Source organism: Tachyglossus aculeatus, chromosome 20 (genome assembly GCF_015852505.1).
Source record: "Tachyglossus aculeatus isolate mTacAcu1 chromosome 20, mTacAcu1.pri, whole genome shotgun sequence".
NCBI lineage: Eukaryota > Metazoa > Chordata > Mammalia > Monotremata > Tachyglossidae > Tachyglossus > Tachyglossus aculeatus.
The window spans coordinates 10507453-10530485 of record NC_052085.1 but is presented as its reverse complement, the minus strand read 5'-3'; the positions used below and the strand labels follow the sequence as shown (position 1 = coordinate 10530485).

General features: G+C 44.3%; 1 protein-coding gene across 1 annotated transcript in view; it reads left to right on the top strand.

Annotated features, from left to right (window-relative positions):
- Nucleotides 1-23033, top strand: part of LRCH1 (leucine rich repeats and calponin homology domain containing 1) — a 128576-nt gene that overhangs the window by 104084 nt on the left and 1459 nt on the right. Inside the window, exons 12-20 of the mRNA XM_038761643.1 lie at nucleotides 1344-1433; nucleotides 1540-1576; nucleotides 2589-2705; nucleotides 5338-5382; nucleotides 6348-6420; nucleotides 10758-10862; nucleotides 15120-15229; nucleotides 15963-16100; nucleotides 16338-16415. Of these exons, the coding sequence (XP_038617571.1) occupies nucleotides 1344-1433; nucleotides 1540-1576; nucleotides 2589-2705; nucleotides 5338-5382; nucleotides 6348-6420; nucleotides 10758-10862; nucleotides 15120-15229; nucleotides 15963-16100; nucleotides 16338-16415 (793 nt within the window). The remainder of the gene's footprint in view (nucleotides 1-1343; nucleotides 1434-1539; nucleotides 1577-2588; nucleotides 2706-5337; nucleotides 5383-6347; nucleotides 6421-10757; nucleotides 10863-15119; nucleotides 15230-15962; nucleotides 16101-16337; nucleotides 16416-23033) is intronic.

Sequence of the window (23033 nt, the reverse complement as noted above, 5' to 3'; positions counted from 1 at the left end):
GTTGCCTAAATGAATTGCAGAAGCATTGAGAATGTGTCCTGAAAGGCAATATGTTTTTGCTACCACCCAGGAACATTCCCAGGGACCCTCTGGGCACTCAGTGGCTGGTAATTCAATCAGCATTACACTCAGAAGGTCCTGGGGTGGGGAGCCATTTTCACCGACCAGACTATTTTTCAGCAGGTTGGTGCAGTTTGTAAGCTTCTCGAGGGCAGAGATCAGGTCTACTTTTAATGTACCCTCCCAAGCGCTTAGGGTAGTGTTCTCCACACAGTCTTTTTTGAGTGCTTACCGTGTGCAGGCACTTGGGAGAGTACCATACAACAGAGTTGGTAGACATGTTCCCTGCCCACTAAGATTAATTGATTGCTGCCCCTAAGACTGAACACCATATTGTTCAGGAAATGGATTGAATATAGGGCATTCCAGGCTACAGTCTAGAGGGAAGCTTGAAGGGGTAGGTTTTAGGCCCAGAGAGTTGAGTGGCACCTCAGATAGCCTTGGGCAAGCCATTTAACTTCTCTGTGCCTGTTACCTCGTCTGTAAAATTTGAGCCCCAGGTGGGACAACCTGATTAATCTTCTATCTACTCCAGCGCTTAGAACAGTGCTTGGCACGTAGTAAGCACCTAACAAATACCATTATTATTATTATTTAGTACCTCAGGGAGTTGTGAAGGCCAGTGAGAGATCCAAGACTCGAGGTTTGCGGATCCACTTGTGGAAGGGTTCAAAGTGGTTCTTTAGAGAGCAAAGTTAAAGCTGAGAGTGCTCTCAGGAAGAATAATGGATGGATAATTGACTAGGCTGGTTAATTAAAGGGAGGGAGTTAGGGATGTTAACACATTGTTAACTAGAAGGATAGATGTCAAAAGGCAATTATCTTCTTACACCAAGGATCCTTTTATGCTGCTCTGGAGACATAGAATAGGTTAACTGTTGGACTGACTCAGCCAGGCTTTTTTTTTTATGTTCTGTGTAAATATCCTTACACTCTACTATTTCTCCTATCCCTCATTTTTTGAATGTTTGTCTCCTGTAGACGAACCTTGGACAAGGATCGTGTCTACCAACTGTTCTGTTGTTCCTTCCTAAGCTTTTAATACAGGACATAGAAAGCACTCAATACCATTGATTGATTATTCACTTGGATTCCAGGAAGTGAACTGTACTGGCTACCTTAGTTTCATATGTTCCATTATTTGAACTTATTGTATAGACCATTTAGCACTGTTGATATTTAACAAAATGATGATAAGTATGGCCTAAAGATTTTTGGTTTGTTAAAATTGAAAGCTTCATTACCTAAAAAGCCTCATTTTTCCTCTACTTCACATTTTTCAGATTAAGCACAGACATTACGGAGAGAAGTACTGTGAATCTCTATCCCATGGAATCTGCAACTCCCTTAGAGTTACAAGACACCACAGTGAAGTGTGTTTCCCATTTTTCACATAGAAACTGAAATTTTTTGGTTCCACTTTCTGTGCTTTACATTTAAATGTTCTGTTTCTCCCTCCCACCCTTTGTTCTACTACAGTGGTCAAATTCAGCTGGAGACCTCTCCCACGTGTCAGGTACGACCCCAAAATTCTGATTAAGGAATATCCGTCAGCGAAAGAAAAAAAAAATTGCCCAGTTGGAAGCCCTCTTTTCTGCTTTTTTCGGAGAATTGATTTTACTGCGGTGACTTAACACAGTGCTGAAGGCCTTAAAAAAAAAAAAATCCATTGAATCTCATTTGCCTGGCCCAGTAGGAAGCAGTGTTGCAGACAATTAACACTGCAGATAATCCACTCCAAATCTGGTTCTGGACCATTTCTCCCTTCCTCCTTTCCCTTCTCCCAACCCCTCCATTCTTGGAACCGGCCCCAATAGCAAACACTCGAAAGCACAGAATGCTTTAATTTAGGCTTGAAACTTAAAATCCAGGTGCCCACCTGAAGACTGCCCCATTCTTAGCAGCTGCTTTGTTTTTATTTAATTTTTTAAAAAATGATCTGGTTCGGGTGAGGCTTCCAGGTAAAATGACTAGGGCCACTTTACCTCCTGCAACAGAGGACTAACAGCCTTCCCCAAAAACTGAGGAACTTTAAAAAGAGGCTGTGTGATGACCTGTGTGCTGCCAGCATCCTTATTCCTCCCTGCAGCCCAGGGGCATCAGGGTAACGGGACAAAGGCAGATCAGGGTATGTAGGCTATATAGCCAAGGACAGATATTTCTCTTGGATGGCTAAACAGCTGCTATGTGCAGATGTAGACACTGTATCCTTGGAATGCTTACTGTCAGTTCAGCGTAGGAGACAATGCATTCTAGAAAATTATCCATTCACATGTTTTGGTGATTGTTCTAAAGGCAAAAGGGGTGGTAGAAGAAGGGGGAAGAGTGAGAAATGGATGATTGAAGAGAGCAGTGCGTTTAACTCTACAGAGTTCAAGCCTGCCTTTTATGATTTGGACTGTGAAGCCACTAGTTTCTGCTTGGTATTCTTTTCCACTGTGGATCCGGACTAGGTCCCGCTGTATTTTGCGTAGCGTGTTTTCACAAAGTTGCGGGCTGTTTTCATTAATGAAGCAAACGAATTTCAGGATGAAAATGCAGAAGAAGAATTAGAAATTCTGACGAGAAGAGAATTGCTCCTAGAGAAAACCAAGTCTGAAACCACAAGTACATGTGAACAGTGTGAAAATCAGCCCTTCAGTCAGGTAGGGGTGCCTGTTTCTCCCCCACCCCCCCACCCCCCAACCCTTTGAAATGATAGTTTGGGTGATGTTCAAAAACAGTTTTGCAGGGAATTTAGAACAGGCTCTTTGTGGCATTTCTATTCATTCGTTCATTCAATCATATTTGTTGAGTATCTTTGTGGCATTGCTATTCATTTGTTCATTCAATCGTATTTATTGAGTGCTTACTGCGTGCAGAGCACTGTACCAAGCGTTTGGGTTCCTCTTGAACCGCATCTGGAACATTGATGAGGTGTGAAGAGGAATGAGGACAAAGAAGGTGGAGAGAAAAACAGGGTGACTGTCGCTCAATTCCAGTTTAGATCTTTATGAACTCAAACTGTCTCCATTCCGTCACATATGTGGCAGCTTCCCATAGCCAACTACTCCTCACCTTTCTGGGCTGTTGGAATGCCCTCACGAAGAGGAGACCCAGTGTCAGCTACGAGGGGGTAGATGTTTGAATGTGTAATGGAGCCAGATCTGAAATTGGGGAGTTGCTGCCTTGGTTGTGAGCCATGGCTCTCACTGGGACCGTTTATCTGCAAAGAAGTGGGCTAACTGGGGACAAGCTTCAAATGTTGTATAGGGGCAGATGAACCCTTCTCGAATAACCATAATTAGGTTATTTCCTGATTCTTAAAATTCCAGGGAGGTTTTAGCTGTGGCTTGCCTTTTTTTTTTTGTTGTTTTGATTTACTGAGGAGAAATGTGCACAGCTTGTGAAGCTTTTAAATTCTAAGGGCACAAAATTCCCACTTCCTGTCTCGAGTTAGTTTTGTAGGTTATTATTGAACAAAGCTGTACCGTTATAAGAAATGATTGGCTAAAAGGTAAATGATTTTTTGGTTTGTTTTTAGGGTAGGAAAATTATGTTTTAGAGCTTTAAAATTTTTAGTCCATTGGATGAAACTGAAAATTTAGGATTTAGAAACATATCATCTAAAGGATGATGAAAGAGGAAAAGTTTCATTTCTAAGGGACTACGGTAAATTCAAAAATAGTTGAAGAATCAGAACTTTTGTGTGAAGAAAAAAGTCCTGGATCCCTCTCTTCCTTTTCCGCTGAGCACAGATTTCCCAACCTTTTCTCCCACCCCTTCCCACAGAACTTCCCCAGTGGGAGATAGGAAGGGATCCTGAAGAATTTCAGGCATTCAGGTTGGGGTTCTACCTGAATTCCCCACTCTGCCTGCTTCTATCCTCATCTTCAGCAAAGGTCAATGCTGCCAGAAAGGAAAATCTCCAGTGTTCTGAATTAGAAGTATGTGAAAGTGTTCAACTTGAGGAGCACATTGGAAAACAGTGTGGCATTGGGAACTGAAGAGAAAGGGCCCGGAAAGATATTGAGCTACTCGCTAACTCAGTCACGAACGTGGCTGTCAAGTCCCTCGGACTGACTCAAACTTGAGAGTGTGCAACTTTCCTAAATTGAAGGGGAAAAACAAAGCACTACTATAAGTTAACTTTAATGTATGAGTTTCATTAAATACAGTGATAATGGTGCTTCTTAGTAGTGAATTCCAAAGCCTCAAACCGTGCAGACTAAAGCCCTCAGGTCCTAGACCATTTTGAAGATCTGGTACTGTGGTCAGCTTGTGTGAGAGGTGGGTGAGCCCCGGTGAGTGTGGTGGGCTTAGTACCCTTAAAGACAGTGTTTTCAACCGCATGACTCCCATTGTCCCCAAAGGAAAATGTTGGCTGTGTCTGTGGCGCAGCGATGCCCAGGGACTGAATGGAGCTGACCTACTCTCTGGTTTCTCTGTGTGGAACCGGTGCTGTTTGCATTTACCCTCAATTCAAAAGAATTCTCGGCATTATCAACCCAGACTGCCATTCTCCTGAGAAAGTCCTGTGAAGAAATTCGCTCCTATAGGGAAAGTTCCCTCAATTTAATTTTCGTTTTGAGAAAAAACCTCCCTCTTCCTCTCTGCTCCTTAAGAGTTTGCTGGTGTCCGGGGCAGTGGCGTGTAAGTCACTGTTTCCCGGGTGACAGTCTGCCGTGGGCGGTCCTATTGGACGTGCCACTGGCCTGAAACAAACTTGTATCAGACTGTAGAAAAAGCCTTAATGACTGCTTTCCTCAGGGGTATTTTTCTTGGGTCTGGGGGTCAGATGGTTCTGTGGTTTTGCAGCGTTGATGATGATGATGATGAATGATACTGCATAAATGAGTTCCAGACCCTGCTAGCCCTGCCACCTGCTGTTGATCTTGTTGGACAAAACTCGTTGCTAATGCGCTGGTCTATTGCAGGGACAGAGGAGAAGGAAAGGAGAATAAATAGTTCAGTAGTATCATGGCTGTGTGACAGTGGGGGGTGCCCAGCAGAAGCGCAGCCAAGTTTTTGCCCATTTTTCTTTCTCCGTTTATTGAAAAGAAAAGGATTTTCTGGCAAAAGACTCTGCATTTTGTTTAGCCGCAACAACCCCGGTCTCCCTCCGTGTGCCGTAGTTTTTCTTTTATTCATCCTCTGCCGAGGGCTGGAGTGCAGTCATCCCATCCATTTGTGTGAATGTGTGAACGGGCCACCCAACGGCGTGGTCTTTGTTCTTGGAAACATTGGCCACACAGAGGGCCCAGAATACTTAATGCAGCCTATGATTTTCACGTTAAGGTGCAGCCCGATCTGACATCAAGGACCCAGTGTACTCAGACCGAGGTGAGTTGCCTGCGAGAGAAGATTGGTGTTCTTTTGAAAAAAAAGATCCTTTTAAACTTTCTGTGGTTGCCGAGTTCTTGAGCTGACTGACTGTTACAAGCTTTCAGGGGAAACCTCTCTCGATCGGATGTGCTACTGCATGCCTCATCTGGTCCTATTCCTCACTAATGTTCGATTTGTCAGAATCCATAATCTTGAAAGAAACTCAAGGGCGTTTTTGTAAAGAAGTGTAATTCGTATCATTTGTCACCATATGGCCAGGCAGAGAAGAAAAGCAGCACAAGGGACACAGTGTTTGTAAGAGGCTTTCTGGAAAAGTGTTTTATGAAACTGTCCGTTGGGGTTTTCTGTGGTCACGAATGCTGTGTGAGACGGGGGTTCTCCTTTTACTGTTTCCTCACTAAGCGGAGGTTCTGCTTTTTATTTTAAATTCCTGTAGTTGAGATTTTCATGATGGATAAAGCAAGCCACTTAAAAGAATTGATCTGTAGGAAAGTAAAATCATTATTTTCAAAGCACTTTAAAATCCTGCTTGATGAGTAAGCTTTTCTTGATGGTATTGGTTAAGCACTTACTATGTGGCTGTCACTGTACTAAGCGTGGGGGTAGATACAACCTAAATTGGTTGGACACAGTCCCTGACCCATATGGGGCTCACAAAGCTTAATCCCCATTTTCCAGATGAGGTTACAGGCACAGAGAAGTGAAGTGACTTGGCCAAGACTAATGCAGTTAGAACCCAGGCCCTTCCAACTCCCAAACTCGTTGCTGTATCCACTAGGCCATGCTGCTTCTCTTCTTCTTTTTTCCTGATTCTTCTTTTTTCCATTATCTCAGTGTGTCCTAGTTCAGTGGCAGTGCCCATGAAAGCTAGGATAGCAGTGATGTGTGTTTGTATTTCCATGACCTAGCCGTGTTCTGCCATCATTGATTCGTACTCTTTGTCTTCCTTGTGACCCCCCCAGAATAAAGAGAGACTACCTGCGGGCTCACCTACTGCCAACAACACAACTCCTTTTGGCCTGAAGCCCCGATCGGGTAAGTTTAAAACGGTGGTGAGATTTGCGCTCCCTGCAGAACGGGACCTCTGTTCATCCTGACCCCTACTCGCGGGTTGATGTACCTGTCAGACAGGTATCTTGAGATTTAAACAGCATTATTGGGATTTCAGTGTGCTTCTTACTCGTCAAATCATGTCATCTGAAATCATCTCCCTTTGAACCAGTGCAGTCCATGGTGGCAGGATTCTGTGGGGAAGAAAGTCCCTTCAAATTTCCCCTTAGAGGGATTAGATCTCCCTGTGGTATAGTGATTGAGAGACCACTCGCCAGATTTTGAGTTTGCCTGTTTAGCATTTTCAGACTGAACCTCTCATCTCCGAACTCCCAGATAGCTCCTGGGATCTGCTCCGGTTTGAGTATCTCCCATTCAGTTAATGCCACGGCGGAGAATTCAGTAGGTAGCATTTGTTGAGCACAGACCACTGGAACCCGGTGTTGGGAGAGGGTGGAGGGGCCCAGGATAAGGGAATCATCAAATACAATTGTGGGCCAGTGCTTTTGTCTAGTTAGAGATCATTTGGAGGATTTGGGGCTAACTAACTATCCCACCCTCCAACTGAAGGCTCCAACCCCCAGAACAACCAACCCAACAGGAGCCCGCTCAGAATGAAAGCCCCAGCGTGAGTTCCCAGTCCACCTTGGGCAGCCCTGGGGGTTATGTTTCCAGGATTGTGGCCCCCAAAACCAGCCCACCGCCCCGATAGAAACAGTGCCAAAATGTAGGCTTGCAGGTCTAGTTCCTCTACCTATTTCTTCTCCTTGCTAGTGTGTGCACTGAGCTGCAGAATGAATTATAATAGGGAAGAGAATACCTGAGTTGCTGTCGATTGTAGCCACTTGGCCGTTTCCTTATTTCGCAGCTTCATTTCCTTTGGTTGGTGTCAAACAGTTATTCTTTCACTGTGGAGTAAAATGAGGTTTGTGAGGATAGTTCTTATCCACTGCAGAGAACTCCTCGCTGAGTCCATGGCCCTTAAATATAATTAGCAGTATTAGTGGTATTGATTAAGGGCTTACTGTTTACAGAGCACTGTAATAATAATAATAATGATGGCATTTATTAAGCGCTTACTATGTGCAAAGCACTGTACTAAGCACTGGGGGAGAATATACAGGTGGGAATCCCAATCTAAGACATGTGTTAGACAAGGATCAGCTATTCCTAGAATTCTTGTTAGAAGGGATATTGTGAGGCTGTTAAGCTTGGCCCCACAGCCTCTAGCATGGGCACCAGGAATTACCAGATTCCCACAGTTCTGTGTGTCTTGAAGTCCCGGTGTTGCCGTTCCATTGGGAGCTCCCACCGCCATCCTGGGCTCTGGCGCAGCTGTCGGGTACCTTAGGGAGGCCTTGGGATTTGGGGAACAGTGGGGAACGACGGTCCCACATGGGACAAGAAGCTCTGGGAAACCAGGAGCTGTGAGAGAAGTAGCTCTCCATCTCACTCAGTTCCCAAATCTCCTCCCCTTCACCCTGCTCCCCTGTAGAAATAGCCTAGACCAGAAATTCACAGCGGCCCTTGTAGTGATAATAATTAATAGCAGTAATAATGGTATTTGTTAAGCGCTTACTATGTGTCAAGCACTGTTCTAAGCGCTGGGGTAGATGCAAGCTAGTCAGGTCGGACACAGCCCCTATCCCACAGGGGGCTCACAGTTTTAATCCCCATTTTACAGATGAGGGAACTGAGGCCCAGAGAAGCAAAGTGATTTGTCCAAGGTCACACAGCAGATTTTGTACTAACAGTATTACTAGGACAACACTGCCGCCGGAAACAAAATCGATCTTTAACCCCAGAACCTCCAACTCACTACATTCTAATCCCACTTAGAACCAGTACTGGGTTTCAGAAATAGTTTTCTGGAAAGGGAGGCCTTTTCTGTAAATTCCTTGTTGTGCCGGCAGCCACCCACTCACAGATTTCCTGAATTTAGTTCCTCCAATGTGTCGGTGTCTTTGGACTCCAGTGCTGTCTCTCACTATTCATGCTTTGATCCTTTTGATTCCTATTTCTTCATAAAATGTTTCAACTCCTTTGTAGTTAAGAAAGAGTACCTATAGAAGAAAAGGTGGGGGGGGGGGGGGGGGGGTAATGGTTTTACATAAAATGATTTCACATCTTCACACACACAAGCCCCTTTGTCCCAGGGCCACTGTGTACATCAAGGGAGCAAGTGGCTAAGGGTCAGTTCCTCCCCAGAAATTTTGTGTGTGGTTTGAGGCCGAGTCATTTTCGGTGGTAAGACATGGTAAGATTTCCTTCAGTGTTTTATGCTGGAGAACCTCCTGCCCCTTGCCTTCAGAACCTTTTTTTGCCCAAACACATTTCTCTTGCCTTGTCTTTTTTGGGATAGATGTTTTGTTTCCCAGTTGGATAGTTCAAAGGGATTTCAGGGCCTTTTTCCCCATATGGATTTTGTAGTTTTTAATGTGCATCCACTGTTTCATATACTCCGTACTTGAGAGATGTATTTTAATAGATACTGACGCTCTGCTGAAGGACCTACCGCTTCAGTAGAAGAGCAAAATCAGCAATAATAATGGTATTTGTTAAGTACTTACTATGTGCCAAGCACTGTTCTAAGCGCTGAATCATTCTGTGGTATTTGAGTGCTTACTGTGGGCAGAGCACAGTACTAAGTACTAGGAGAGCACAAATACTAGCCCACTGTTGGGTAGGACTGTCTCTATATGTTGCCAAGCGCTTAGTACAGTGCTCTGCACACAGTAAGCGCTCAATAAATATGATTGATTGATTGATTGGTAGACACAATCCTTGCCCTCGAGGTGCTTACAATATACTGGAATTAACGTGTACTCCACCTGCCTTGTTGGAAGGCTAAACCAACCTGAAAGCACTGCATTCTTCAGTCACTGAAGATCGTGCAAAATTTGCCCCGAAAAATTCCAGGGAGCATGAAGAGACCTTACAAATGTAGGCATATTTAATGAAAAATATTCACTATATGGCTGTGACTTTAAATGGATAAATTGAGGACTTTTTCATGTTGTGGAAAGGGCTATCAACTCACCCAGAGAAAATAAGATGAAAACTTTATGCGTACATCACATTAAGCTGATTTTTTCCCCCAAAGTTCCCGAACCATTTTATTTCTTGTAGCATGTCACCTTTTTGTGATAATTCTGAAAAAAATTACAGAAGTAGAACTCGAGAGAGTAGTTCAGGGTGAACAGATTTGAATGGACACTTGTATTCTTAGTGTGGCCATTCTCTTTTTACATTGTATACGTGCTCTTAAAAATGACCTGCAGTTGTTTGTTTATTGCACTTATTGGGTACCCAGTGTGAAGGAAGATATTGAATTGGACACAGTCCCTGGCCCACTGGGAGCTAATGATATGAGAAGAGCGAAAGTTGGTGGCATACACTCAGTGAAGGAAATAGCGTGAGAAATTTAGGAAGAACCTAGTTTTTTTGTGTGGCTCTGGTGATGTGGCTAGGCTGACAGTGGAATAGGACTCTAGAAGTGGACATACTAACAGAGCAAGATTTCTCAGAATATCCTCTTATAATCAACTTCCAAATTCTTCTAATCCAGTGCACTGTGGATGCCCTAAAATAGAACAGATAGAAGGGTCTGTGGTCTGCTGATAGAAAAGAGAGAAAGAGGAAAGAGGAAGAAAGATTGAGTATTATGGGAAATGTGGAAGGCTTAGAGGAAGATAGTATAGCTACCCAAGATGCACACTGTAAAATATAATTCGTAGTCCTTAAAACAGCTTGTCTATGTTTCTTTCCGGAGAAATCCTCTAGTAGACTTTTTCTTTAAGTGAATGATTTGATATTTTACGATTGGAAACATCCCATCGTGTACATTTGCTAATCAGGAATATTCTGTGGGGTTCGTTTTCAATATCAGCATTAGTCACTCAGTACCTCCTGATCAGAAAATGGCCCAGGAACATTAGGAAGAATGTTTGCAGAGTGTGCAATCTCTAGCAGTAAATCCATTGGAGAGATTTCTGAAAAAATCCATCCCTGACTTAAGTCAGATCTGTGATCTATAGATACTCTTTCTTGCTATTGAACTGATAAACTTTTAGAAAACTCTGAGATTGAGGAAACTTTTGATTAACACAATTAACTGCTTACTTTTCGTAATTACTAACACACCTTTTTAATCACTGTTTATTCCATGCACCATCATTCTTCTCTTCCAATATTATACATTTTAATATATCCATGCAAATGAAATCGTCTTCATTTCCATGCAACCCTAATGCCGTGTATAAAATGCTGTGGCTCCTCTGGTTTTTCCTCATTCCATGCATGGGCTCACTCCTCTCCTACAGACCCATCCCTTTCTCTCCCTCCTATCTCCTTCAACAACCTTACACAGGCACAAACATGGGACAACTATAGCTACAATATTCCATCAGAAGGAGACAGTGATGATGGTAGGTGGTTTGACTATTTTTTTTTCCTAATTTGTACATTAACAGGCCAGTGAACAGTGTATGCCTTGCTGTGGATCTCAACAGCAAAAGATACAGTACATTCAGCCGCATCCTTGATTATAAGGAAACCAAACAATACTCGATATGAGAAAGAGAGAAAAAAAATGCATGTTAATTGCTTTCCACCATGTTTGCAGTCACCATTTATTTAACTGCAGACTGCTAATGTTCTGTGAACGTGACATGACTGTCAAAATGCTTGCACCATTTTTTTTTTTAAGCACAAAGATTTGGGCTCCTTGTTATGCTGAAATTTGCATTCATGTGCTTTGGTGCCTGACCTGAGCTAGGAATATGCTTGCTCTTTGATTACTATCTAATAGACTAGTAATAGTATTTACTAAGTGCTTCCTGTGTGCTGAGCACTTCACCAAATGTGAAGCACAGAATATGCTATTTGAATAAATCAGAATTGAATTTCAAAGTCCCTACCACGGCATATTGAAGGGGGCTTAGAGTACAGTAAAGGGGAGGGGTAAACTATTTTGGAGAAGAAAAATGAAGAAAACCCATCATAAATCACAGGACAAACATATGTTGGGAGTGGGGAGGACTCCTGCAGTTGCCCTCGTCCATGATCGTAGTGGGGATACGACCCTTCCGGGCAGTGGGGGTGGGCGGCGGCTGCGGGAATAGTAGCTTCCTTAGAGAATTTGTCATCTCAGGTGAGTGAGCTCATCTGTTCCCTGGCCTTCCATTAACATTTCTAAACTGTCTGTTAGCCCTGTCAGTCTTTCCTGAACTTTTACCTCTTGAGTTCTGCCCAATATGTTCTTGCATCTTGGGCCAGTAATTGCAGTAGTCTAACAGATACTTAGATCTTCCACCCACCTTTTGCATGAGACATATTATCCCCCACTTATCCCTCTAGTAACCCACTATGTACATCATGTCGATCAAGTTATTCAAATCTCTCTTGAACTTACTAATGTTTTCAGTCCGGACCATGTTTTGTGGTATGAATTACCACCCACTATGCATCTTTCGGTTGTTTTAAGCCTACCAGCCTCAGTTTCGGTTGGAACACCTGCAAATTCATTCATTCAAGCGTATTTATTGAGTGCTTACTGTGTGCAGAGCACTGAACTAAGCACTTGGGAAGTACAAGTCCGCAACACTTAGATGGTCCCTGCCCAACAACGGGCTATTGCCCTCTCTACTATGCTCCTTCGTGATTTTGTAGACCTTAATCACATCCCCGTGTATAAAAATCATTGGCCATGATGGATACGGTTGCAAGCGTGATCTTTTAGCAACCAGAGAAATAGATTCTGAATCCAGCATTGTCCGTTCAAAATCTGAAGCTCAATTTCAGACAATAATGTTTTGAAATCCCAGAAATGAAACCATTTGGGAAAAAAAAACAATCTTCTGGGCAGCTGGTACTGTTGTTTATGTATATACTGTCTATCCATTGGGTGGAGGAACTGGCTACTGCCTACAGGGCTTATCCGTTTGTACATCCATCTCCTTGATTTGGAGTTAGCGTGGGCTGATGAGCAAAGTTTTGTTTCTCCTTTGTACTGTTACACCTCTAAAGCTAAAGTGAATATTTTTACTTGCATTTTCAGTCTCCCTGTTTCACCTAAATTAATTTCTGAGTTCAAGTAAATAGAGAAAAAAATGTTTTTAAAAATGCTGAAGTTAAATGAAGTTAAAGCAAAAATGATTTGTAGCTGTAGAGCTTTATTCCCTACTTTGAATAGCTCAATGCACTTATTTAAATTGGGCTGTATAAAATTAAAACGAAGTAATGCTTGATGAGCTAGACTTCCCAAAGGCTTGACTCCCATTAACTCTAACTTTATTGTTCAGCTATAATGAGAGAAAGAGACTGAGAGTCGCTGATACCGAAACCCGTGTTACTGTTGTAATTATTGTCACAGAATGAAAACAGCCTAAGCAGACTGCATTGTAATCGTCTGAAGTCTTTTTACGCCAAACAGATTAAAAGCCAAGTGCAAATATTAACACTAATACCTGAAAACTGTTCTTTGGTTTCCAAAACCTACCCTGGTACAGTAATTAAATAATCTGGACACCTGGATTATTATTCTGGGTTGCAAGCGTCTCCCGGCCATTTTTAAGTTTTCATTTGATAAACTTCTAAGACTTTATAAAATAATCTCTATTGCGTAGCCCTCTTCTAGAAAAAAAAAAAGAGGCAGCCGTGGCCTAGTGCCTGAGCCCCCACTTCTTATGTTGACATGGGACAGGCATAGAAGAGGAAGTGATGCCTGGAAATCGAAGCCCAAAGCTCTTAAGCCCTGTTGTTTCTGAACAAAGTAGCAGTGTTAGGGGCTCGCATAGCAAGTTAGGCAGAAATTTGTTTTTAGTTTCTTTGCTGCAACTTGTTCCCTTCCTCCCCTCTCCCCCCACCCCCATTTTTTTTTTTAATTTCGGCCAAACTAACCCAAAATTGAAAAACCCGGCTCTCGAAAGTGTTGTGGAGGCTCTGGCTGCTGGTGCAAATAGGTAATGCCTATTCGGTGTTACTTAGTTCGTGTGCCATGCTAATTGTTTTTTATATGTTGATGTACGTGAACACTCGAGGTTTTTTTTTTTTAATTGCTTGGTTAAATAATGCACCTTAGGAGTGTCTTAAGGTGAGTAATATCGAATAAACTAATGCTAACTGATAACTATTCTGTGTGTAAAAGCAATTAGTCAATAGTATTTGAGTGCCTTCAGTGAACAGAGCAGTACTCAGCATTAGGGAGAGCGGAGCAGAAGAGTTTGAAGGCATCATTCATACCTAAAAGAGCTTACTTACATTCTGGAAAAGGAAGCAAACTCCAAAATAATTTGCAGAGAGGCGGAAAGGGGGCTATTTGCACGAGTTAAAGCTTAAAATAAAGTCAGTGTGAAAGATTTGTGCATAAGTCCTGTGGGGTGTTGGGTGTTCACAAGCGCTCAGGTGGCTGGAGGTGGGGAGTTGAAAAAGGGGGAACTCTGTGGTTTGTAAGATTTTGGTTTGCGGGGAGAAGAGGGGAGCGTTCCAGGCAGGGAGAGAGTGGTCATGAAGTGAGGGGCAGGAGGGTAAAGAACAAAGTACAGTGTGTAAATTGGCTTTAGAAGATATTGCCGTTTTGTGCTTCCCAAGCACTTAGTACAGTGCTCTGCACACGGTAAGTGCTCAGAAAATGTGATTGAATGAATGAATGAGTGAAGACTGCAAAGCTGGGGTGTAGTGGTAGAAGAAAATAGAAAAGCAGGAATGGCCACTTAGTTGGGAATGCAGCTTGTCATTAAAAGATTTTACTTCTGTATTTCCTGTCAGCAATAATGATCTCTATTATGTTTGAAATTAAATAATTAACTGAGATGAATGTCTTATTGCTTCCTAGCCAGAGCCCTTTAATAATAATAATAATAATAATAATAATAATGGCATTTATTAAGTGCTTACTATGTGCGAAGCACTGTTCTAAGCACTGGGGAGGTTACAAGGTGATCAGGTTGTCCCACGGAGGGCACACAGTCTTAATCCCCATTTTACAGATGAGGGAACTGAGGCACAGAGAAGTTAAGTGACTTGCCCAAAGTCACACAGCTGACAGCTGGCAGAGGTGAGATTTGAACCCACGACCTTTGACTCCAAAGCCTGGGCTCTTTCCAGTGAGCCACACTGCTTCTCATTAACATTTCAGTACCTTGACTCTAATGCATTGCCCTGTTTTCAGCAGAAAAAAAAATCTTTAAATGATTTAAAAATTTGAAATATCAAGATTCATTCCAAAGAAATACATATTTTACCTTTTTTGAAAAAATAGCTTTGAAAATGAATGCAACTTATGAGTCAAATACCAATGATGACACTGAACCTATGAAATCAAATTCCAAAGCAGTGAGTGGGTGAAATGAATGAAAGAAGTGATGCAAGGGTGGTTTCCGATGAATGATCAGAGCCTTTTCCTAAGTTTCAATTCATTATCAATTAAAACATAAAAAAATTAATATTTGTACAAAAACCAGTGTAAATGGTAGTAAATGCATTATAATTCTAGTTAAGATTTTGTGTTTATACAAGGAAAATATTTTATGAGTGGGAATTTACTATTGTTTTTGTGGCTTGATTTAAAAAAAAAAATCATTTGCCATAAAGTGCCTTGGTTTGAGATGTTGTCTGAATATCTTTTGTGGCAGCAAATAAACTGTGGTACATGAAGGATTTTTTTTTTTCCTGTCACATCTCAGTATTCCTAAGACCCCAGAGGAATTTGGAATCCATAGATCCTCAGTTTACAATTCGGAGAAAAATGGAACAAATGAGAGAAGAGAAAGAGCTTGTGGAGCAGCTTCGTGAGGTACATGAGCAGCGGTGGTGGATCTTACACTGTGTCATAGTGACTGATGGAACCCTCACCTTGAAAATGAATTTCTGGGGGCCTGAGGGATCCCAGACCAACTCCTCAATGAGCAGTTATTGGGGGGGCTTAAAAATGTGACAAGTATTGACACCCTCTCACTGTGCTCAGCACTGGTGACACCCCACTTCCCTTATTTATTTATTTATTTTACTTGTACCTATCTATTCTATTTATTTTATTTTGTTAGTATGTTTGGTTTTGTTCTCTGTCTCCCCCTCTTAGACTGTGAGCCCACTGTTGGGTAGGGACTGTCTCTAGATGTTGCCAACTTGGACTTCCCAAGCGCTTCGTCCAGTGCTCTGCACACAGTAAGCGCTCAATAAATACGATTGATTGATGGATTGATTCTGGGCCTTACAACCTGGAGCATCAGAAAAATGAGGGGAACTTGGGAGGTGTTTCCGGGTCGAAAGTTTTGCAGACGGAAGCAGTTGGAAAAGAGGTCAAGGGAATCAGAAGACGTGGGTGACAGAAGAGAAAGCAGAGTGTACTGAGAATAATTCCTAGGTTAGGAAGGAGTATTTTCATGCCCCAAGCATGCCCTGAATATGTTCCCCCATCTCTTCTTCCCAGCCCCAACCCGTTCTTTGGCCGCCGCAGCAGCCGGCTTTCTCCCCCGGGCAGGCAACCGGGATCGACTCACGGGTCTTTGGCTCTTTTCTCCCTACAGAGCATCGAGATGAGACTGAAGATCAGCTTGCATGAAGATCTAGGAGCCGCTCTCATGGATGGGGTCGTCCTCTGCCACCTCGTCAATCACATCCGCCCCCGATCTGTAGCGAGCATTCACGTCCCCTCACCAGCAGTTGTAAGTGCAAAAATCTAAAGAGAAAAAGTTGGCCCTGCCTTCTCCAGAGTCTACCCTAGGGAGCGGGTGGGTTTCATAGGTAGCGCTCGCTGCTAAATCTCACTGGGACCGGCTCCGGAGGCAGGAGCCCTGTGCGCGCTGTACTTCCCCAACTCGCAGCACTTCGTCTTGAAACAAAGCCGCGGTACCTCAGGGATGTGGTTCCTCTTTGACTAATGCCTTTTCCTGCATTTTCAGCCCAAACTTAGCATGGCCAAATGCAGAAGAAATGTGGAAAACTTTCTGGAAGCCTGCCGAAAACTGGGAGTCCCTGAGGTAACTTTAACTGAGGCTCAGATGGCTCTTTAAAAGTGACATTTTTAGAAGGCAGTCCACAGTTCAACATGGAAAGGCTGGGACTTACTACACAGACTGAAACCCTTATTGTTAAAACTTGTTGGAGCATTGCTGTTGAGGAGAAAGTGTCAAATATGTATGTGGTTTTCAGGAGTGAAGACTTTGCTTGTTACAAACAAAGACGGTGGAAAGTGATTTCTCGCAGTTTTCACTAAGCAGATTTGGCAAAGCACATCAGAATTCCGGAAAGAAAATGTGTTCTTTTCAGTGCGTTTTTCGGTGATTTGATTAGTATCTCTTCCTTTCATGACAGTCGTAAGGACTGGTCTGACCATATACATGGTTGGGACGGTTCAGTGGTTTGTTTAGATAACGCACAACTTAACTGAGAGAGTATTTCTCTCCTCATCTCAAGAGTGGGTGGAAATGGGGACTTGGTAGAGAAATTTCCTGTCCTGTCCTTAGAGGGAATCTTACCTTTTCCTAACCTAAAATTCTAAAGTCTTTATATTGGGACTGGATTCTTTTTTTCTTCTGAATGGCTGATAACCTGCAAACGATATTTAAATACATGGTAACTGCTTTTGTTATGTGTATATTATTGTAGAAGTATATACTGCTACAATAGGCATATTGTATATATACAATATGTATATATATTGTACAATATACATATTGTAGAAGTATATACTCCTACATCTGTTCAGAACTTTGAATATGAATATATACACATTTGCAGCGACTCTTATGGGCTACAGAGCTTTTCCATAAGAGACTCGGCACTCAGTCACCATGTTGGGGAAGGCTGCTTGACCTCTTTATACCTCCCTGTTGTTTAATGCTCTTCAATAGTTTTTCCAAGCCCAGAGGAGCCAACTGAAATGGAAATCCCCGAAAGCGGGGATGCATTTGTTGCAAGTGATGAGGAGTCGTTGAAATGAAAGAAATAGGAAATGAAATGCCAAACAAATATCCAGACAAATTGGCTGTGCTGTCCGAGTGATCGGGCTCTAATCAGAGACGCTTGAGATTCCCAAGTGTGCCGAGTCAAAATGACCCTGCCTGCAATACTCCTGCCTTGTTGGGCTAATAGGAACCACATTCTTTCCTTTTCATGCTTGGGGTGACATGTGGAATTGCATTACATTTTTTTCCTGGAGAAAATCCAAGAAAGTTTCAGAAAGCTGCACCTGACACAGTTTATTGATTAAGTAGCCTTGCCGAGGTGCCTTTTGAGCAACCATGTGACTGTTGAAATGGAAAATCAGAAACTGCTACTGATTGATCTAACACAGAAGTTAGCCTTTCTGAATTTTACAGGTCCAGGGAACGGGTATTATTCTTAAATTGGCAGTCCCGCAAAGATTAGGTGTTTTCAAGTGATCTCATTTTCCCCAAAGACTTCCGTCATCTCTACAGTGAAGGGAGACATTTTGAGAGCAGATGTGCCACACTGCAATTGAAGGACCGTCATTTTGAAGAGATTTCCTATCACCAAAGTCTTAGGGAAAACTTCTAAAGCAACTTAGGCCACATTTAGTAGGATCACTGAATTCAGCCCAGTAGGCATTTAGCAGATGGTGAGGGCCGGGACAGAAGTAAGGGGGATTTCATGCCGGTTCCAGCCAAGACCATTCACTAAGTAGAATTTTTATCTGGTGGTTTGGCTGGGAAATGGTCGTCGGCAAGTTTACCAAGGTGGCAAGGTACCAAGCGGGCCCATGGTAGAATGAGAGAAGGCCGAGCGGTGGGCTGTGTGTGTTGGCTGAGGGGACCCAGCCCTGCATCAGTCCTGTACCGTATGTTGTAAGTTCGCTGAATGACTGTTTCGAGGCAGACGTACTACTCTTTTCACTCAGAAGCTCACTGTGAAAAATCCAGGATAAAGGCTGGGCTTGCGCTATGGAGCGAGCCCCCTGGGCCTGGGTGGGATGCAGGGAAGGGCCTCATGGAGGAGACAGCAGGCAGCTCGCCTGCGGCTTCTGATGATAACTCTGCTGGGTTCGAAGTCCCTGATCCCTAGGGGGTCCCTGAACCAGGAAGAAACGAGAGCGAAAAGCAGCTGCGGGGGAAACCGGGAAAGATGCTGAGAAGCGAAAGGGGAGGGCGCTGACGGAGCAGTCGTGGTTCGAATTTTGAGTAGGGAGGCACCGACCTCATCGGGGCTCTTGAAAGTGTTTGACCCCTTTTGGGTGGTCACGTGTACTTTTTCCACACAGGGACCATTTTGTGTGTGACAGGGACCTAGATGGGCCATGAGTTCAGTCGGCTGAGTTGGAGCAGAGCGAAAGGGTGGCAGTGCAGCCAGGGCAGAATCACCTTGTCCCTTTTTTGGTCAGAACGGGGTCAGTGCGGGGAGCAAATGCCGGGCCCACAGCAAGACTAACCCTCTGTCCCTCCAGGGCCAAATAATAGATGTTTCTGTCGCCTTGGGTTTTTGAGCCGCCCGGTGCCAAGTGGTTGTACTTCCTACCCGTCCGCAGCCTTTGCCCAGCTGGGCTGGGATTCGCTCAACTTCGGGGCATCTGGCAGGGGCTGCGTGTTTTTGTTCCGTCCTGTCGGTGGGACCCCCTCATATCGAGAATCAGACCTGTTTCATTAAGGTCGTAGCGGAAATCGGAGGCTGTGGCGTAATGAGACCTTTCAGCTGGAGACTTTACTATCCCTGAAACTTGTTTTGTTTGGATTGCACTAAGCCCTCTAAGGATGGAAAAGGAGAAAAAGTCTTGTTCAGCCAGCTGCCTGGCCATCTCCCCAGCCCCTCACCAGCCCAGGGAGGAAATGAGGAAATGACTGGTAAGGATCCAGGCCCAACTTCTCCCTGTCCACAGTTGGTCCCAGAAGTTGAGGGACTGATTGCCAGGGTGCGGCAGTGGGTGGGTGGGTGAGGGAGAGGAGACGTCGGAAGCATCGGGGACGTGGCCGTGTCCACTGCAGCTTCCCGCAAGCACAGGAAAACCATCAAAAGCCCCAGATTTGTTGAGTGCCTACTGTGTGCAGCGCTCTGCATTTGGTACTTGTGGTAGGCACACAAGAAGCAGGTGGGTCAGTGCGGGGGAGAATCCTCGCCCTGTCCTAAGTGGCAGTCAAATGGAAGGAAACCTCGTAAATTTAGGATGACCGTTTTTCTCCTTTCTAAGGGATTTTCCTGTTTTGAAACTGTCACGGTGCTCTGACTGCTTTGGAGGACTTTATTTAATGGCATTCTTTAAGCACTTACTATATGTCAGGCACCGTACTAAGCATTGGGGTAGGTGCAGGTCAATCCGGTTGGTAACGGTCCCTGTTCCACATGGGGCTTCCAGTCTTAATCCCCATTTTACAGATGAGGAAATTGAGGCAGAGAAATGTATTGTGCTCTCCCATGTGCTTAGTACAATGCTCCGCACATGGTAAGTGCTCAGTAAATACCATTGATTGATTGATTGAAAAGACTTGCCTAAGGCTCCACGGCGGACTAGGCTTAGAACCCAGGTCCTTCTGACTCCGAGGCCCGGGCTCTGTCCACTCGGCCATGCAGTTAGCAGTCTTTTTTGTTTGTGACTTCTATTGTGCTCTCCCAAGCACGCAGTTCAGTGGTCTGCACACAGTAGGCACACAATCGATAGCAGCAGTTGATAATTGAAGTGAGGAAGGAGTAAAGAGTTTTGTGTGGGCTGAGCCCAGGGGGTTGGGGGCTGGGGCAACTTACCTCTTTTGGCTTTATCCCCCACCGTGAGGAGGCTGGAGCAAAGGAAGAATCTTGGAATCTGTCTTCCGGAGTGCTTCTGTTGGCCCCGGCCCTGTGGGAACCAGGGTCTTGGTAAGGCCGAGGGTGTAGTCGGAGCCAGCTGGCCAGCCAACCCTGGGGGTTAGCAAGACAGAGGGCTGCACGACCGAGTCTTTTTGTAGAAACCCAGGATTGTGGAGGGGCCTGCCAGGCTCGGACCAAGTTTAGGCCAGAGAGAGCTCGGGACAGGTCATTCGGCCTACCGTTCTGGCTGAACTCCCCACCGTAGGCACGCTGGAGGAAGGAATGCGTCATTAGAGCCGTTTTCTTTGAAACCCCTGACAGGACATCTCACACTGAGGAGCCGTGTTCTGAGCACTCAAGCCTCCTTTAGTGTGTGAGATCCCTTATGGGAGAAGCAGCTCCTGCCCGTCCGTGCGCTTGCGCTCTCTCTCTCTCTCTCTCTCTGGAAAGTTTGTCTGGGACATTTGAGGGGCGATCTCTCCTGTTTTCCTATTCTGATCATCTCTGAGCCTCTACAGATACCACTTTCCTAATGATGAGATGTCTCTCCTGTTTTCCTATTTTGATCATCCCTGGGCCTCTGCAAATACCCCTTTCCTAATGATGAGATGTATATGCTATGGATGAGTGGGTGTATGTTCCTGGAATACGTATACATTTTGTTTCACGAGGTGCTTTTGGCTGTCTGGATAAGGACTTACAGTCTGACCCCAGGAGAGGATAGGGTGACTTCTGGGGGCACTGAAAAAGGTTTCATTTATGTCTCAGTTTATCCTCCTGCATAATCAGACTGGACTGAGGCTTTTGAGGCTGTTGGGCGTGGATCGCTATTGGGAAGTGTATAGGCCTGAATCCTCAAGGTACCTGCTCCTCACAGCTCTCTTCTTCTTTTTACCAAACCCTTTTGGATCCTCCTTCCCTCCCTCCCTCCCTCCCAAGCCTCATGCCTGAAGCCTATCAGTTCTCCGACCGGGTAAGTGTCTTGCTTGGTTGGTCTGCATGAGCGGAATATGAACACGTAGTGCGACACGCACAGAGCCAGAACTTCTGGGGGTCAGATCTCAGGAGGGTTAAGGTTTCATCCGACAGCCACAGCGCCAGGCATGTAGAAGGTCCCGTCGGTGATTTGCCAGTGACCCAACAGCCTTGGTAGCTGTAGTGTGGAGCGGAGATTTTAGAGATAGCTTATTCAGCGGGTTTCTGATCACATTTCTGGTGAAACCAGCTCCAGGGTGTAGAATTCAGTACTACCCTGAGGGAAGGCAGGCCTTTTTTTCCACTTGTAACATTCTTGATAGGATCTGGACAGGTTTTTTTTTTTTTCCCCTATTAAATTTTAACTTTTGCCCCTTTCTCATGATTGGAGGTCTGTCCTATCTGAGTCCTTTAGAGGCCTTTAGTAGAAGACTCACTCTGCCTTGAACTTTTAAATCAAGGTGTCTAACCAGGCAATCCTTTCGAAGGATCACTAAAACACTGGAGTTCAGATGTGTCTCTTGGGTCCCAGGCTCTGCTTCCTTTCCTTTTGGTAGTACAACAGTGGGGTGGAGGTCAGGGGGGTCTGAGAACCTGAGATTGGGAATTGAGCAACTCTTAAATCGTAGGCCTAGCTTGTCAATTTAGAGATTGGTCTAAAATCAGTTGCTCAGCCTTTTGAAGTTTGGGTAGGGTCCCTACCCCATCCACTGTGTGCAGTTATCTTCCATCAGCCAAGGTTCTCCTCTTGTGCTGTTTTTTGTGGCAGTTTAATAAAAAGGGAGAAAACGTAACCTCTAAACTCACTGTTATGGCTGACATTTAGAAAATACAAAGGTCAAAAAACTCCCAAGTCCCCCCCAGCAGTCTCACCTCCGTCTTTCCCGTACCTATTAATTTTAATGGCTTGCTCACCTCTGACCTTGTAACAAGGTTCCTCGTCCGCTGGGGCCGCGGTCAGTCCAGGTTAAATAAAAAGCAAACAAAAAACTAACTAGGATCAGGGTTTCTGTGGGAGCCCAAATTCAGGTTTTTGGGTGGGATTAAACCCCCTGGATAGAAAACGGCTCAGCATTTTGAAGTTGCTCATAAGCCAGGGAGAACCAATCCACACTCATATCGGAGGCTCAGCTCTCCCTCTCTCCCTTCCCTCCCTTTCCCTTCCCTATTTTGTTGTCTCTATTAGGGAAGAGCACTGGTTGATTTTTCCGTGGGTCCTGTTGCTTCAGATAGATCATTGGGATGATAACAGAAAACCCACAGAGATTCTTCAAATTCAGTCCTCGGGCCTGGTCCCGGAAATGGAAAATATTCCAAAACATTCACTCCCACAACGATTGCTTGCTTTTAATGAGAAAATGCCACTGGTATCGCATTTCAGTTTATAAGTGTCACCGTTTCTCTTGGCTTTTTTCCTGGCTTGCTCGGATTTTATTGATTTCCTCACAGCTTCGCGGTAGGGATTTTTTTTTTTTTTTTTTGCATGCTTCGGCTTCGTTGCCTCAAACTGCTAATCCTCCATCAGCCCCGTCTCCCCCTCTCCCAGTTCTTCTCCTATGAAATTAGATCTCCAAACAGCTGCTTTCAGGCTTCAGAAACCTTTAAAGTAGCTGCTTCTCTAATTTCCTCCAGGAGTCTCGGTATCCACTGAGAAAAACCCTGCTCCCCAAGTGTGCGTCCTAGATCAGGAAACTGGGGTTTCCTGCCTGGACTTTTGTCGTGTTCGTGCATTTAAGAGTGCCCGGTAGGTATGGGGAAAAACAGTTTCTGTTCCCTTGGATAGTTTATGGCTCATTAAGATGCACTGCTAATAGGTTGCCTTGCACCTGTCTGCTTGGAGTCTTGGGGTTTGACACTGGCAAAAAAACAAAAAAAACCCAAAAAACCCA